We start from the raw sequence: 14715 nt of genomic DNA, 5'->3' as shown, positions 1-14715 counted from the left end.
ATACAATTCTGTGATGTCTGCGTACAACACTCCTTTGCTCGACATCTTGGTGATAGATCATGAAACCATATTTTTCATTTCTTTTATGTCTTTTACTTTTGTTTCTCGTCTTGGATGTGTTGGAGCCTGTGGTTTGCTGTTTGGAAATCGCTCAGATGATCCAGCGCTCTGCAGACTCCAGGAGGCCATGGCAACGTGCGCGAACCTCATGGCAAGCAGGTGGCGGGACGGAGTGCAAATCGATGTTCAGACACCATTTCGCCGATTAAGGTGATGAAGGAGATTGAAACATCAATGTGATTACGGAAGGTGAGCGCCAGCTGCCTGCTTTTTGATCACCGGGTATCGCTCTGCTTCTGGAGAGGGAAGAGCCTGGACAATGTTACCCAGGTTTTCCTAGAGATGCTGCCTGGCCTGCTGCGTTCACCAGCAACTTTGATGTGTTTTCTGCATTTTGGATATGGGTTTGGACTATTAACTTTTTCCCCCTGGTGTTATAGTTTTTTTTATATTCTGTGTTTTTCACCCAATCTTTTTTTTGGTGCGGGCAAGGGGGATTTGGGGTCTGTGTGCCTGTTCTGTTTTTGTTCATTTTTTTTTTGCGGGGAGGGGGGATTTGGGGGTCGATGTGCCTCTTCCGGTGTTTTTCGTTTCTTTGACTGGGGAGGGGGTACTTAGGGGTTGATAATCATGCTGCCGTTCTCTCTTTTTTTGGTTTCATGGCTACCTGGAGAAGAAGAATTTCAGAGTTGTATACTTTGAAAATAAGTGAACCGCACTTTCTCTACCACCTCTTATCAGATTCCGATTTGTTGATCACATGTACATTGAAACATATAGTGAAATGCGTGATTTGTGTGTGTTAACAACTAACACAAGTCAGAGATGTGCTGATGGCGGTCCGCAAGTGTCGCCACACATTCTAGCGCCACGATATCCAACACAACACAGAACAATGAACAACACAAGCAGTAATTAATACAAATCATGCCTAGATGGAATGCTGCAGCAGACTCAATGGGCCAAATAGCCTAATTCTGCTCCTATGTGTTATGGTCTTATCACCAGGGAAAAAAAGATCCCAGGAGACGGGTTACCTCGATGCCACTCCGGTCTCTCCAGGTCTTCCAGTCCTTGCCGTTCCGACTGTATTGAAGGCTGTAAAGGCGGGCGTACTCGTTGCCGTGTCCATTGGAGTGGCGGCCCTGTGTGCCCACCAGCGTGATGAAGTACAATCGCCGCAGGTCCACCTGCAGGAACTCGCTGGGCTTTTGCGACACCGACTTGGCTGGGCACCAGGCTCCATCGCCATTCTCCGTCCCCAACCTATGGGAGGGAGTGGAGACGCGAATGTAAATGGGTAAGCACACAAGAGATTCTGCAGATGCTGGAAATCTGGAGCAATGCTCACAAAATGCTGCAGGAACTCAGCAGGTCAGGCAGCTTTTAGGGAGGGGAATCAACAGTCGGCGTTTCAGGCCGAGATCCTTCATCAGAACTGGAAAGGGAGGGGGCAGAAGCCAGAGGAGGATGAAGTGAGAAGCTGGGAGGGGATGGTGGAAGAGGTAAAGAGTAGAAGAAAAGGGAATCTGATAGGAAAGGAGAGTGGACCATAGAAGAAAGGGAAACAGGGTGAGAACATCTCTGAGGATCTATCCTGGGCCCAACATACTGATGCAGTTACAACAAAGGGATGACAGCAGCTACATTTCATTAGGAGTGTGAGATTTGGTACGTCACCAAGGACGATCACAAATTTCTACAGATGTACCGTGGAGAGCATTCTAACTGGCTGCATCACTGTCTGGCATGGGGGGTCGGGGTGGAGTGGGGAGGTTAGACACCACACAGGATTGAAATAAGCTGTAGGAAGTTGTAAACTCAGTCAGTTCCATCATGGACACCAGCCTCCCCAGCATACAGTACATCTCCAAGGAGCAATGTCTCAAAAAAGGCATCCACCATTAAGGATTCCCATCACCCAGGACAGGCCCTCTTCTCATAGCTACCCTCAGGGAGGAGATATAGGAGCCTGAAGGCACACACTCAATCGTTCAGGAATAGCTTCTTCCCCTCTGCCATCACATTTATAAATGGACATTGATCACTACCTCACTACAGTTTTTTTTCTCTTTGCAGCACTTAATTAATTTTTTATATGTTTTATATATAACTTACTGTAATTTACAGTGTTTGTTATTACATATTGCTTTGTACTGCTGCTGTATAACAACAAATTTCACAACATATGCCAGTGATATTAAACCTAATTCTGATTCTGAACCAGAGGGAAGTGATGGAAAGATGAGAAAAAGGGGTGAATGGGTAACCAGAATGGGGAATGGAAAAAGAGTAAAGGAAGGGGAGTGGGAGAAATTAATGGAAGTTGAAATTGATGTATATACCATCAGCGTAAGGTTATCCAAGCAGAATATGAGGCGTCGCTTCACCAAAATGTGTTTTGCCTCATCAAGTTAGTAAAGGAGGCCAAGGGCCAACAATGTCAGAATGGTATGGGAAATCGGATTCTGTCCAGCTCTGTCCTGGTCAGCCTCCAGGAGATCCTGCCTTTTGCAGCGGACAGACAGATCACTGTACAAATCACTAAATCAGTCTGTCACTGTCATAAACACCAAGGAAAGGAAAAACCCGTGTACATGCCTTCCATACAGATCATTTCATCACATCAATGCATTGAGGTCAAACAGAAGATTAGAGTTCAATTTGTTGCCAGGATTTGAGTTATCGGGAAAGATTGAACAGGTCAGAACTTTATTCCCCGGAGCGTAGAATGAGGGAGATTTTTGATAGAGGTGCACAAAATTTTGCAGGGTATAGATGGAGTGAATCTATGCAGGACCTTCCCGCTCAGGTTGGGTGAGACTAGAACTAGAGGTGATAGGTTTAGGATAAAAGGTGAACCTGAGGGGGAACTTCTTCACCCAGAGAGTGGTGAGAGTGCGGAACAAGCTGCCAGCAAAAGAGGTGGACGTGGGTCCAATTATAAAATTGAAGAGAACTTTGGATTGGTACATGGATGAGAGAGGTATCGAGGGCTATGGTCTGGGCGCACGCAACTGGAATTAGGCAGAAAGCCGGGCTAGAATGGACTAGACAGACTGAAGGGACTGCTACTGTGTTATGGTGCTCGATGACCGCTGATAGAAAGCCGAGATGTATTTTGATGGAACGCTTTCTATAAAACATCTGCATAAGTTGGTGAGTGTCATTGGGGTAATGCTGAATTTCATTAGTCTTGGGAGAGGATACAGAGGGAGATAGGTTTACCTGCCGTGTTTCGCTGCAGTGGACTCTGACCACATGCTGGACGCCACGATGTCTTCATCCCTGATGATTGAGTCCTGCATACCCAGCGCAAAGCGGCACTGCTCTGTGAAGAGAGGCAGAGGAGAATAGGTTTAGGTGAGGAGTAGGGTTAGACAGTCACAGGAGCCAGGGCGGGGTGCGAGATGGCTTTCAGGGTCAGACAACCAGGGGGTGGGTGGGGGAGGTTGAGCATCCGATTATCCTGGGGGTGGGGTGGGGAACAGCAGGGTCAGACAGCCCCAGGAGGGGAGGATTAGGCCCAGTATGAGAGGGAGGGTGTTGAGCAGGGTTAGACAGCCCGAGGAGGGTGGATGAGAGAGGAAAGATTGGGGGAAACGTGAAAGGAGAGAGGGAGAGGAGTGAAGGAAAAAGACATGTAGAGGAGGGGTGTGGAGAGGATGGAGGGGTGAAGGTAAGAACAAGTAGAGGGAAAAGAGCAGAGAGGCAGGTTTGTGGAGAGGGGTGATGAGTGGGGCAAGAGTGGGTGGAGGGAGAGGTTAGGTGCTAGGGGAGTGACAGAGCGCGAGGACAGATGACTGAGCAAAGAGCTTTACTTGTCATGTACATCAAAACATACAGTGAAATGCACCATTTGCATCACGTAGAACCAGTGAGGATTGTTCTGGGGGCAGACCATAAGTGTTGCCACACTTCATGCCCACTACTCACTAACTCTAACCTGTACATTTTTGGAATGTGGGGCGAGACCACAGCACCCTGAAGAAACTATGTGGTCCCAGGCAGAAGGTACAAACTGCTTACAGACAGTAGTGGGAATCAAACCTCAAGCAGTGATTGCCCTAACCACTACACTACCGTGCCGCCCTGTAGATCAGAGTCCATGGAGGGGAGGCTGGTTTCTGTGATGCCCACAACTCTCTGCAGTATGGGAAATACTGCAAACATCTTGTGCACGGCAAGCTCCCACTGACAGCGCTCAGTGTGGGTGGGGGGGGGGGAATCTATTGCAGGGACACAGCCCAAGGGACAATGGCGAACTCTACAAACAAGAGCGCACAGATTCTGCAGTGGTAGGACAGCCCCTCCCACCGTCTGGCATTCCTTTGGGCTGACACCATTGTATCCTCATGACACTGCCATCTCCTGCCTTGGAGTCTGCTGACTGAAACGGGATGATCCCAGGGTAACGGGAACTGGAACAGGCCAGCAGCTCAGCTGCTGGATGCACTCTTTCCCCAGAGCAGGCAAGTGGAACACTGCAGGGCCGCAGATGTTCCTTTGGGGTTGCTGGTTCAGGTGCACTGTCGTTTTGGACAGTGGCTCAGATCGCTGCTCCATGAGGTTTACTCAGCTCTGCGCTGAACTATACTAAATATGGGACTCTCGGTTCAGAATGCTATTTGCTCGTGTTTTTTTTCCTCTCTGCACATTGGGTGTTCAACAGTCTTTTTTTTTAAAATACATGTTTTTTTTGGGGATTTCCTTGTACCGTAGCTGCCTTTAAGGAGATAAATCTCAAGGTTGTATAATCTATAATAATTTGATAATAAATGTACTTTGAACTTTTGAAAGTTAGAAGAAAAGAAATCATTCCTTTACTCGGGTATGAGGAGTGAAAAATTAACAACTGGAGAGAGGTTTCAGTGACCACTAGATGGCAGTGGACATCCAGGGTTACTACAGCAACCTCTCCTCAGTGAAAATTCACACTTCCTGAGATAAAGCACAGAACCAGGCCCTTCAGCCCATCTGGTCCATGCCAACCAAGCTGCCCCTGCTAAACTAATCTCATTTGCCAGTGTTTAGTCCATAACCTTTCTAGATCATTTTTCTGTCCAACAGTCTTTTAAAAGGATGGTTATTGACTTCAGGAGAACTCGCACCACTCACACCCCTCTTATGGTCCAGGGTCTTGGCAGCATGCGAGCAGTTTTAAACTCCTAGGAATGCACATCTCGCACAATCCGTCATGGTCCCAGAACACATTCCACGCAATCAGGAAAGTTCACCAATGCCTCTACTTTGTGAGGAGGCTGAGGAGAGCTGGATGATGCACATCTATACTCATGTCATTCTACAGATGCGCAGTAGACAGCATCCTAACATGCTGCATGCATCACTGCCTGGTACTGAGACTGCAGTGTGGAGGTCAGGAAGGCTCTACGAGTGTAAACCAGCCCACCCACCATCAAGTACGGAAATACAGAATTGTGCTGGAAAAAGGCCAGTAACATCATGAAGGATCCCACCCACCCTGCTCATGGTCTGTTCGTCCCACTTCCATCAGGGAGGAGGCTACGTAGCATCCATGCCAGGACCAACAGACTCAAAAACAGTAGTCATGTATATAAAATTATCTTATGTATTTATATTCATTGAGGTTTTTTTTTATTATTGTGTTCATTATCTTATTGTGTTGCTTTTTTGTGCTCCATTGGATCCAGAGAAACAATTATTTTGTTCTTGCTCACACTCAAAAAAAAATTTTGAATCAAGTTCCACATGGTAGGTTGCTCTGTTAGGTTAGATTGCATAGAATTCAGGGAGACTGGCTGACTGGACGCATAGTTGGGCTGATGGCCGAGGGCAGAAGGTGATATGGAAAACCTGTTTGTCAGACTTCAAACCCCTGACAAGTTGTGTGCCTCAGTGGTCAGTGCTGTTGTTTGTCATCTATATCAGTGATTTGGATAAGAAGGTACAAACCATGGTTAGTAAGTTTGAAGATTACACTAAAATAGGTCTTAGAGAGTGAAGGTTATCAGGAATGACAAGGAAATGTTGATCATTTGGATAAATGGGTCAAGGGTCAGCGGTCACTCCACATGGAAGGACGGAGTCTGAGCTGTCGTTCTCCTTGACGCTAATGGAGGATGTTTTTGAAATTTGAAGACGTGTGATTATTGGTGTGGATTGTAGTTTACTGTACATAGGTCTCCTTCAGTTTTCCTGTTTTCTTTCTTGATGCTGATTGATGGGTGGGTGATAAGTTACACTTTTGGGTGAGGGAGGGGTTGGGGACTTGATGCAATTGTTTTTTTTTGTTTGGCATGGAGGGGCTTGGGGGTTAGCTGCGGTGTCCGAGTGGGCAATCCGTTAGTTTTTATGCGAGGGAGGGGTTGGGGGGTTTGGGGTTTGCAAGTTTAGTTTCTTTTTCATGTGGTGGGGGAAGATGGTGGTATCTTTTCTTTCAATGAACTCCATGCATTTCCTGTATTTCTATGTGGGCGGGGGCATTTCAGTTACTGCGCTGCCGAGCACCTGTGCAGCCAATGAGCTCCACCTTCCTGCCTTTTCCCCATGACTCTCCACTTCCCTGTTCTGTAAAGATCTTACTGTGTCAAATGTATTCAGTGAAGTCACCTCACTGCTTCCCTGGGTACAGAATGACACAGATTCACTACTTTTCCACTCTAGGAAAAGCAGTTTCTCATCATCTTCATCCTAAATCTACTCCCCCCTAATCTTGAGGCTATGTCCCATAGCTCACCAGTGGAAACAACTGTCCTGCCTCTATGTACCCTTTCATTATTTTGTATCTTTCAATCAAATCCCCACTCATTCGTCAGAATTCCAGTGAGCACTGTCCCAAGCAACTTAAATCTCTATTCAGAGGTTAACCTCCTCATTTCTAGAATTAACCTGGTGAACCTCCTTTGCACCACCTCCAATGCCAGTTCATTGGCCTCAAGTAAGGAGGCTGGAGCTGCATCCACGACTTCAGGTGTAGCCTCACCTGTACCCTGCAGATGTTGATTTAAAGCTGCTATCAGGAGAGTCAAGAGTGGCCCTGGGATACAAGGTCAGCCACAGTCTCTCTGAACATTGGAGTAGACAGGAGGAGCTCTTTAAGCTTGAGGACTGATTCAGATGCCCAGGCTGGGATTTGAACACTTTGCACAGACCCTCAGATTGGATGAGACTAAAACTAGAGGTCATAGGCCAGGATGAAAGGCGAAATATGTAAGGAGGAGCTGAACAGGAACCCCTTCACTCTGAGAGTGGTGCGAGTGTGGAGCGAGCTGCCAGCACAATTGACAGCTACAAGTTCAACTTTGGCATTTAAGAGAAGCTAGGATCGGTATATAGCTGAAGTCAGACATCCCACCACTCCCGGAAGTTCTGGGAGTCTCCCGCATATGAATAGTGGCTCCCTGATGCCCGCAAATTATATACAATATCACGGAAATCAATTTTTTTTGAGAGCGAGCGAGCGAAAGCAAGACAGCGCGAGAGAGAAAGCAAGCAAGAGTGTGAGAGCACGCGCGAGCGAGAGAGCGCGAGAAAGCAAGAGAGTGCGCGAGTGACCACGAGAGAGAGAGCGCGCCATGGCAGAGTATTCCAAAAAAAAGAAAATATAAAATGTACGTCACCCCAGACTACACTAAAGTGTACCCCTGCCTAATAGGGGTCAAAATAATGACAGTGTTGCTTGCTGCACTGTTTGCAACAGTGACTTTTCTATTGCCCACGGTGGATTAAGACTGTAAAGGACATGTTGAGGTAAGATTAACAGGTGTCATTCATTCATTAGCATAGCTAACGTTAATTAAACTAGTTGACTAGCTGCTAAGGAGCTACTCTATTGCAGACATCCCACCTCTCCCAGAAGTTCTGGGAGTCTCCTGCAAATTGATGGTGCTACCTCCCTGAAATGAGTTTTTGCAGGGTGGGATATCTGGAAAGTGAATTAGAGAGATATAGCCCGGGTGCAGGTAGACAGGACTAGGCAGATCGGGTTGGCATGGACCAGATGGGCTGAAAGGCCTGCTCCTGCACTGCAATGCTTCACCTCTCTAAAGGAAAACTCCAGTAATCTGCTGTGCCATTGCTCAGAAATCCTGATGGCTAGCCATTCAAACCCATGGAAGCGGTCCCTCGAAAACCACTGGGACCACTGGGAGCACGGTGCACCCTTCTGTCCTCCACGCCCCTCAACATCCGCTGATTCTGCCATCCTCTGTGCTCCTTTGAAACTCAGCTGGTCACTGGCTGGGAGGAATAATTACCTTACTGCTCTGTGTAACTTCTGACAAAAAGTGAATTCGAGGAGTCTTAATTGTAATAACATCAAATGGTCCAGAACATCTGGTCCGTCGTCAGCAAAATCCTGAATGTGTCAGATTTAGAGAGTTTAATAACTGAATGTGTAATGTACTGTCTACGTTATGAGGGAAATCAAGTCAACAGTTTCAGCAATCCCCGATTGTTGGTTCTTCAACCACCAGCAGGAGTCACTTCACCAACTCAGCAGTCAAGTATGACAGGTCATCCCCAAAGGAGCTGGCACACTCACGAGAAGTCAAGAGGTCCGTAAATATCAGCAGCGAGGGGGGGCAGAAAAGAGGGACAGAGAATGAACGAGAACAATAACTGAAGGGACATTAGTCAGTCTTGTTATCAGCTGCCCAAGAGACTGACAGTCTGTCTGAAAGCTTAGAGGAATTGATGAGGGGGAGAGGGGGAGAGGGGGAGAGGGGGAGAGGGGGAGAGGGGGAGAGGGGGAGAGGGGGAGAGGGGGAGAGGGGGAGAGGGGGAGAGGGGGAGAGGGGGAGAGGGGGAGAGGGGGAGAGGGGGAGAGGGGGAGAGGGGGAGAGGGGGAGAGGGGGAGAGGGGGAGAGGGGGAGAGGGGGAGAGGGGGAGAGGGGGAGAGGGGGAGAGGGGGAGAGGGGGAGACAACAGTGAACAAAAGAGACACACAGCAAGCTTTTACTGGTAATTAACAATACAATCTGCTCCAGGAACATTTTCCAGGAATTCCTAGCTCCATGTGGCCTGGCACAGTCCATAGCAGCCGTTAATGAGTAACTCGCAGTCTCGCCGCCCATTGTTCCCGGAGATTTCAGCAGAACCCCCAGGGAGGGGCATGGTGTCTGATCAGTGCAGCTGCGCCCAGGGGCAAGATGGGCACTGACACTCACCCATCACTGGAGCAGGTGGCATTCTCAGACACAATTCCCCTTCTCCAACAAGGTCACAAAGTCAGACAGGAAGGAAACAGGGCCTGCAGCCCACAGAGCCTGTGCTGTCCATCAGTTTGTCATTTAAACCATCTATTAACCTTATACAAGTCCCGGTGAAGGCTCCAACTGCTTCACAGCTGGGGAAGGGTGCGAGGTCCCACTGGCAACAGGAGGACAGATAACAACCAGGAGCTTTTCCAGAGGATCTGGTCAACCTCAAATCGGAAGAGGGAGCTGATTGTTTCTCCAATACCAATATGAAGAGGACAAGGAGGAGGAGGAGGAGGGAAGTGTAAAGGTGGAGATGGAAGCAGGGAATTGTTTCCACTCTCTGGCTAAAGAAACTCCTTTTCATCTCTATTTAAAGGACATCCTCTTCTGTGTCCATGACCTCTGGTACTAGACCCTCTCACTACAGGAAACATTATCTCCATATCCACTCTGTCTCGGCCATTCAATATTCGACAGTTTCAATGATACCCCACACTCCCATTCTTCTCAAAAGCACCAAGTACAGGCCCAGAGCCAAACCCTCATCAGATAACCCATCAATTCCCAGGATCGGACTGGTAAACCTCCTCTGGGCCCTCTCCACTGTCCGCATATCCTTTCTTAGATAAGGAACACAAAACTGCTCACTATACTCCAAGTGCTCAGACCAAAGCCTTATAAAGCCTAAGCATTATACTTATTTATTTAGAAATAATGTGCAACAGACCATTCCAGTGCAACGAGCCACATCGCCCAGTCACCCGTCTATTTAGCACGAGCCTAATCACAGGACAATTTACAATGACCAAATTACCCACAGACCGCTCTGTCTTTGCACTGCAAGAGGGGTGTGGGGGGTGAGGAGCAGGTGAGGTGGGGGGGGCAGAAAGCGAAGAGGGGATGGGCAGCGAGGTGGGGGGCAGAAGGCAAAGAGGGGACGGGCAGCGAGGCGGGAGGGGGGCCGGGGGGGACGGGAAAGAAAAGTGAGTGCATAGGTGAAAAAGTGGTGGGAAGTAGAAAATAGAGCACTTTGGTGGTGCAAACAGAATAGAGTCAGTGGGAGGTGCAACAGAGGGATGTGGGTGGTTTCGAAAGCCCACGGCCCTCTGCAAACACAGCTCCACACCGACCAGCAGCAACTCAGCACTGAGAAAGTTAACAGTCAAACAACACAGCTGCAGGAGTTGTAGGATCTGTGGTCCGAGCACTCCTCCCGCAAACCCCCCCCCCCCAGTCACTGTTTACCCACACACAGGCAGCCATCAGACAGCTGAACACAGCTGCGACTGTGTCTGTCTGTTGGATAGTCCTGGGAACAGCAGCCACAGTGACTGCTGAGAGCAAAGGGTGTGAAATCTCACACAGTAGTACGGGATGGGAAGAACGCTTCGGGGGCAGCAATGAGCTGGGGCAGGAGACAGGACTATTTCCCTTTACTGGAGATTCCAAAGGAAAGCAGCCTCCAGCATCAACCATGGCAATACCAGGAGGAATGTTACACATCTCAATCCAAGCATCACACATTCTTCAAGGGATGTCAGACTCCCACTTAATCTTGACTGTCAAGGTCACCTTGAGCAGACTGGAGAGGGCGTGCTGATTCTTGAAAGTTCCCTGGCAGGCAGTTTGCTGGCCATAAACTTAAGTTCTGCCAATGCTGGAAACCAGAGCAGCACACACAAAATACTGGAAGAATTCAACAGGTCAGACGGCATTTGTAGACGGGAATAAACAATCAATGTTTTGGACTGAGACTCAGCATCGGGACTGGAAAGGAAGGGGGAAAGAAGGCAGAAGATGGGGGATGGGAAAGAGTACAAGCTGGCAGGGGTTAGGTGAGACTAGGTGCATGGGAAGTGAAGATGCCTGGACTCGGATTTTGTATTTTATATTTCTGCTTCGCTTCTTTTTGTTGCTATTTGTACAGCTTATTTTTTTTGTGTGGAGGGGTTGACGTTTTTCTTTAAGCAGGTTTGTGGTTTTCTTTGTTTCATGTCTACGGATACTGCATACATTCTTTGATAAGAAATGCACCTGGAATCTTTTGAAGCAGGCGGATGAATTAAGAAACTGGCAGGTGACAAGTGAAGAGGGAAAAGGCTGAAGGAGGAGGATTTTAGAAGGAGAGGACAGTGGGCCATAGAAGAAAGGGGAGGAGGAGGGAAACTAGAAGGTGATGGGCAGGTGAGGTGAAGAGAAGAGGTAAGAGGATAACCAGAATAAGAGAGGAATAGGGAGGGTGAAAATGAAAATGACCAGAAGTTTTAGAGGGGGAAGAGATTAAAAAAATAAAATTAAATATGGATGTTACCCAAACAAAATATGAATTGTTGTTCCTCCTGATCTCATCATGCAAGTACAGGAAGCCACAAACAGAAACGTCAGAATAGAAATAGGAAGTTGAACTGAAATGGGGGACCACTGAAAGATTCTGCCTTTTGCAGCGGACAGAGCTAAGGTGCTCCACAAAGCGGTCCCACAATCTTGTGCCCCCACCTGATAGCCTGGCGGGGTCTCACTACCACAGTGAGACTCTCCCCTTTGTTGACATTCCTGGAGGAGGCAGAAGCTATACTTCATGAGGAGTTTGAGGAGATTTTGGTCTTGTACATAGAACACACAATAGTACAGCACAGTACAGGCCTTTCAGCCCACAACGTTGTGCCAACCCTCAAACCCTGTCTCTCATATAACCCCCCACCTTAAATTCCTCCATATACTTGTCTAGTAGTCTCTTAAATTTCACTAGTGTATCTGCCTCCACCACTGACTCAGGCAGTGCTCTCCACGCACCAACCACTCTCTGAGTAAAAAACCTTCCTCTAATATCCCCCTTGAACTTCCCACTCCTTACCTTAAAGCCATGTCCTCTTGTATTGAGCAGTGGTGCCCTGGGGGAGAGGCACTGGCTATCCACTCGATCTATTCCTCTTATTATCTTGTACACCTCTATCATGTCTCCTCTCATCCTCCTTCTGTCCAAAGAGTAAAGCCCTAGCGCTCTAGCAAATTTCTACAGATCTGTGGGGAAGACATTTTGAATGGTTGAATCAATGTTTAGTATGGAGACCCCAATGCACAGGATCCATGTGTGGGGCAAGTTTTATTTTTTTAAATTAATAGAGTGGTAGGTGCCTGAATTGTGCTGCCAAGGGTGGTGGCAGAGGCAGGTACCACAGAAATTTTTAAGTGGCTCGTAGATAGGCACATGAATGCAGAGAATGGAGGGATACGGACCACGTGCAAGCAGAGGGGATTGGTTGTCGTTAGGTTTGTTGTGTGTTTAATATTTGAGCTATACATTAGTTTTATGAAGCATTCTTGTTCACTTAACCAATTCATTACAGGTTACACGTACAAGTTATATGAATGACATACGTCATCATGCTACCATGTGATACATACACCTCTTGCTTGAAGTAAAGAACAGACTTAAAACTTGCATCTCTCAGCTCTCGTTTTCCTTTGAATTAGTTTAATGTTTTGGGGTTACGAGACATTAGTAATCAGCTCAGTACCAAATCGTGCGCTAAATGGCCTGTTTTTTTTGCTTTTCCATGTCTCAAAGTGACTTCCATCATCCTCAGTGCTGTCATTAGGCAGGAGGTACAGGAGCCCGAAGACCCACACCTCAAGGTTCAACCTTAAACACTCTTAACACCGCCTCAGACTACACCGTCCCTCAACCCATACTGTCATTAAATTTATTTTTGTTCATTTTGTATAACTTATGACAAAATGTTTGTCATGTCCTGTGCTGCAGCAAGTTAATTTTCATGTCACTTGTACCTTGGGTACATGCACCTGTGACAATAAACTTGAACTTGGTCCCCACTTACTCCCATCTTGAGGGGGGAGTTAAAAGCGAATCACATTGAAGACATCAAGAGTCTGGCCAAAGTGGACAACTGCAAGATCTGCTTGCTGCTTCACAGCTCCTGAATTGACTTGGGTTCAATACTCAACTCCGGCACTGTCTGCGTAGAGTCTGCATGCTGTCCACGTGACCTCATGCCCCCCCCCCCCCCCACAAGTGCTCTGGTTCCCTTTGGGTCAGTAGGTTAATTACAAGTGGCACAGTAGTGTAGTGGTTAGCACACTTGCTTTACTGTTAATTGCTCATTACTATTGAAGTTAATGTAAATATCTTTGCAGGAAGGCCATTAATGTTTCTTGCATTAATGGCCATTAATGTTTATGAGGATGTTTGTTTTTTTTCTTTAAAGGGGGTAGGTGTGTCATATGTGTGTGCATAAAGAACATCAGTTGTGAGCACTTCACACAGAACTGGAAGTGACATTGGGGGAGCTCGTTTTGGGCTGAAGCAATTTATTATAAATTAAAATGTGTTAGTTTTTACCAAAGCTATTTGTCTTTGTTAAGAACAAAACATAATAATCAGGGTCCGATTCCTGCCACTGTCTGTAAAGAGCTTGTACATTCTCCCCGTGACCAAGTGGGTTTCCTCTGGATGCTCCACATTCCAAACAATGCTAAGGTTAGCGAGTTGTGGGCATGAGCTATGTTGGTGCTGGAAACATGGTGACACATGGATAGAGTTGGTTGTTGATGCAGAACAATGCATTTCACTGTATGCTTCAACGTACACCTGACAAATAAAGCTAATCCTTAACCTTTATCTTTGAAAGCTAATCTTACAGCAAATGTAAATTTGCCCCTTAGTAACTCTGGTAGGAGGACAATCAAAGGGGAATTGAAGGACAAGCTGGATCAAGAATAAATTTCAGGAAAAGAGAGGAGACAGATGAGCCTTTTCCACTTGGAGCCAACATCGATCTGATGAGCTGGAAAGGCTCCTTTGGAGCTGCAATATATTGTTCGTTCCACAAATTACTGTGCAATTAGTTCCCTTTAGTCAAGGACATTTGCAGAAAAGGTTTACGAGGATGTTGCCCGGACTCAAGGGACGAGCTAATGTTGACAGAAACATGCTTAGTTTTGGTCACCCCACTATAGGAAAGATGCCATTAAGGTGGAAAGAGCACAGAGGAGATTTACCGGAACGTTGCTAGGATTTGATGGCCAGAGTCATGGAGAGAAGTTGAGACTTCATTCATTGAGCGTATGAGCCTGAGGGGTGATCATATGAGATGTGTATTCAAAACAAACAGGGGCATTGATAGGATAAATGCACAGACCTTTTCACACGGCTTGGGAATGAAGAACCAGAGGGCACAAGTTTAAGGTGAGAGGGAAGAGATTTAACAGAAACACAAGGGACAACTTTTTCACCTAGGGACTGGTCTATCTAAGGAATGGCCTGCCAGAGGAAGTGGTTGAGGCTGGTCCACTTACAATATTTAAAAAACACTTGGATAGGTACTTGGATAGAAAGGGTACAGGGATTATGGGTCAAATGCAGGCAAAAGAGATAGTCTCGATGGGAGTCTTTGTTAGAAGTAACCATTTGGCCTCAAGGACCTGTTCTAAGCCATATGAAATCGGCTTACCA

At 47.0% G+C, this 14715-nt stretch overlaps 1 protein-coding gene across 10 annotated transcripts in view; it reads right to left on the bottom strand.

Annotated features, from left to right (window-relative positions):
• The window catches only part of LOC140198189 (discoidin domain-containing receptor 2-like), a 147121-nt gene that overhangs the window by 41616 nt on the left and 90790 nt on the right, over positions 1–14715 (bottom strand). For all 10 annotated transcript variants that reach the window (XM_072259201.1, XM_072259204.1, XM_072259208.1 and 7 more), the window contains exons 3-4: positions 3289–3391; positions 1098–1326 (exon numbers count right to left, since the gene is read on the bottom strand). In XM_072259201.1, the coding sequence (XP_072115302.1) occupies positions 1098–1326; positions 3289–3391 (332 nt within the window). The remainder of the gene's footprint in view (positions 1–1097; positions 1327–3288; positions 3392–14715) is intronic.

Source organism: Mobula birostris, chromosome 5, assembly GCF_030028105.1.
Source record: "Mobula birostris isolate sMobBir1 chromosome 5, sMobBir1.hap1, whole genome shotgun sequence".
Classification (NCBI taxonomy): domain Eukaryota; kingdom Metazoa; phylum Chordata; class Chondrichthyes; order Myliobatiformes; family Myliobatidae; genus Mobula; species Mobula birostris.
Note: the sequence above shows the minus strand (reverse complement) of the source record. Positions and strands in the feature narration are given on the sequence as shown.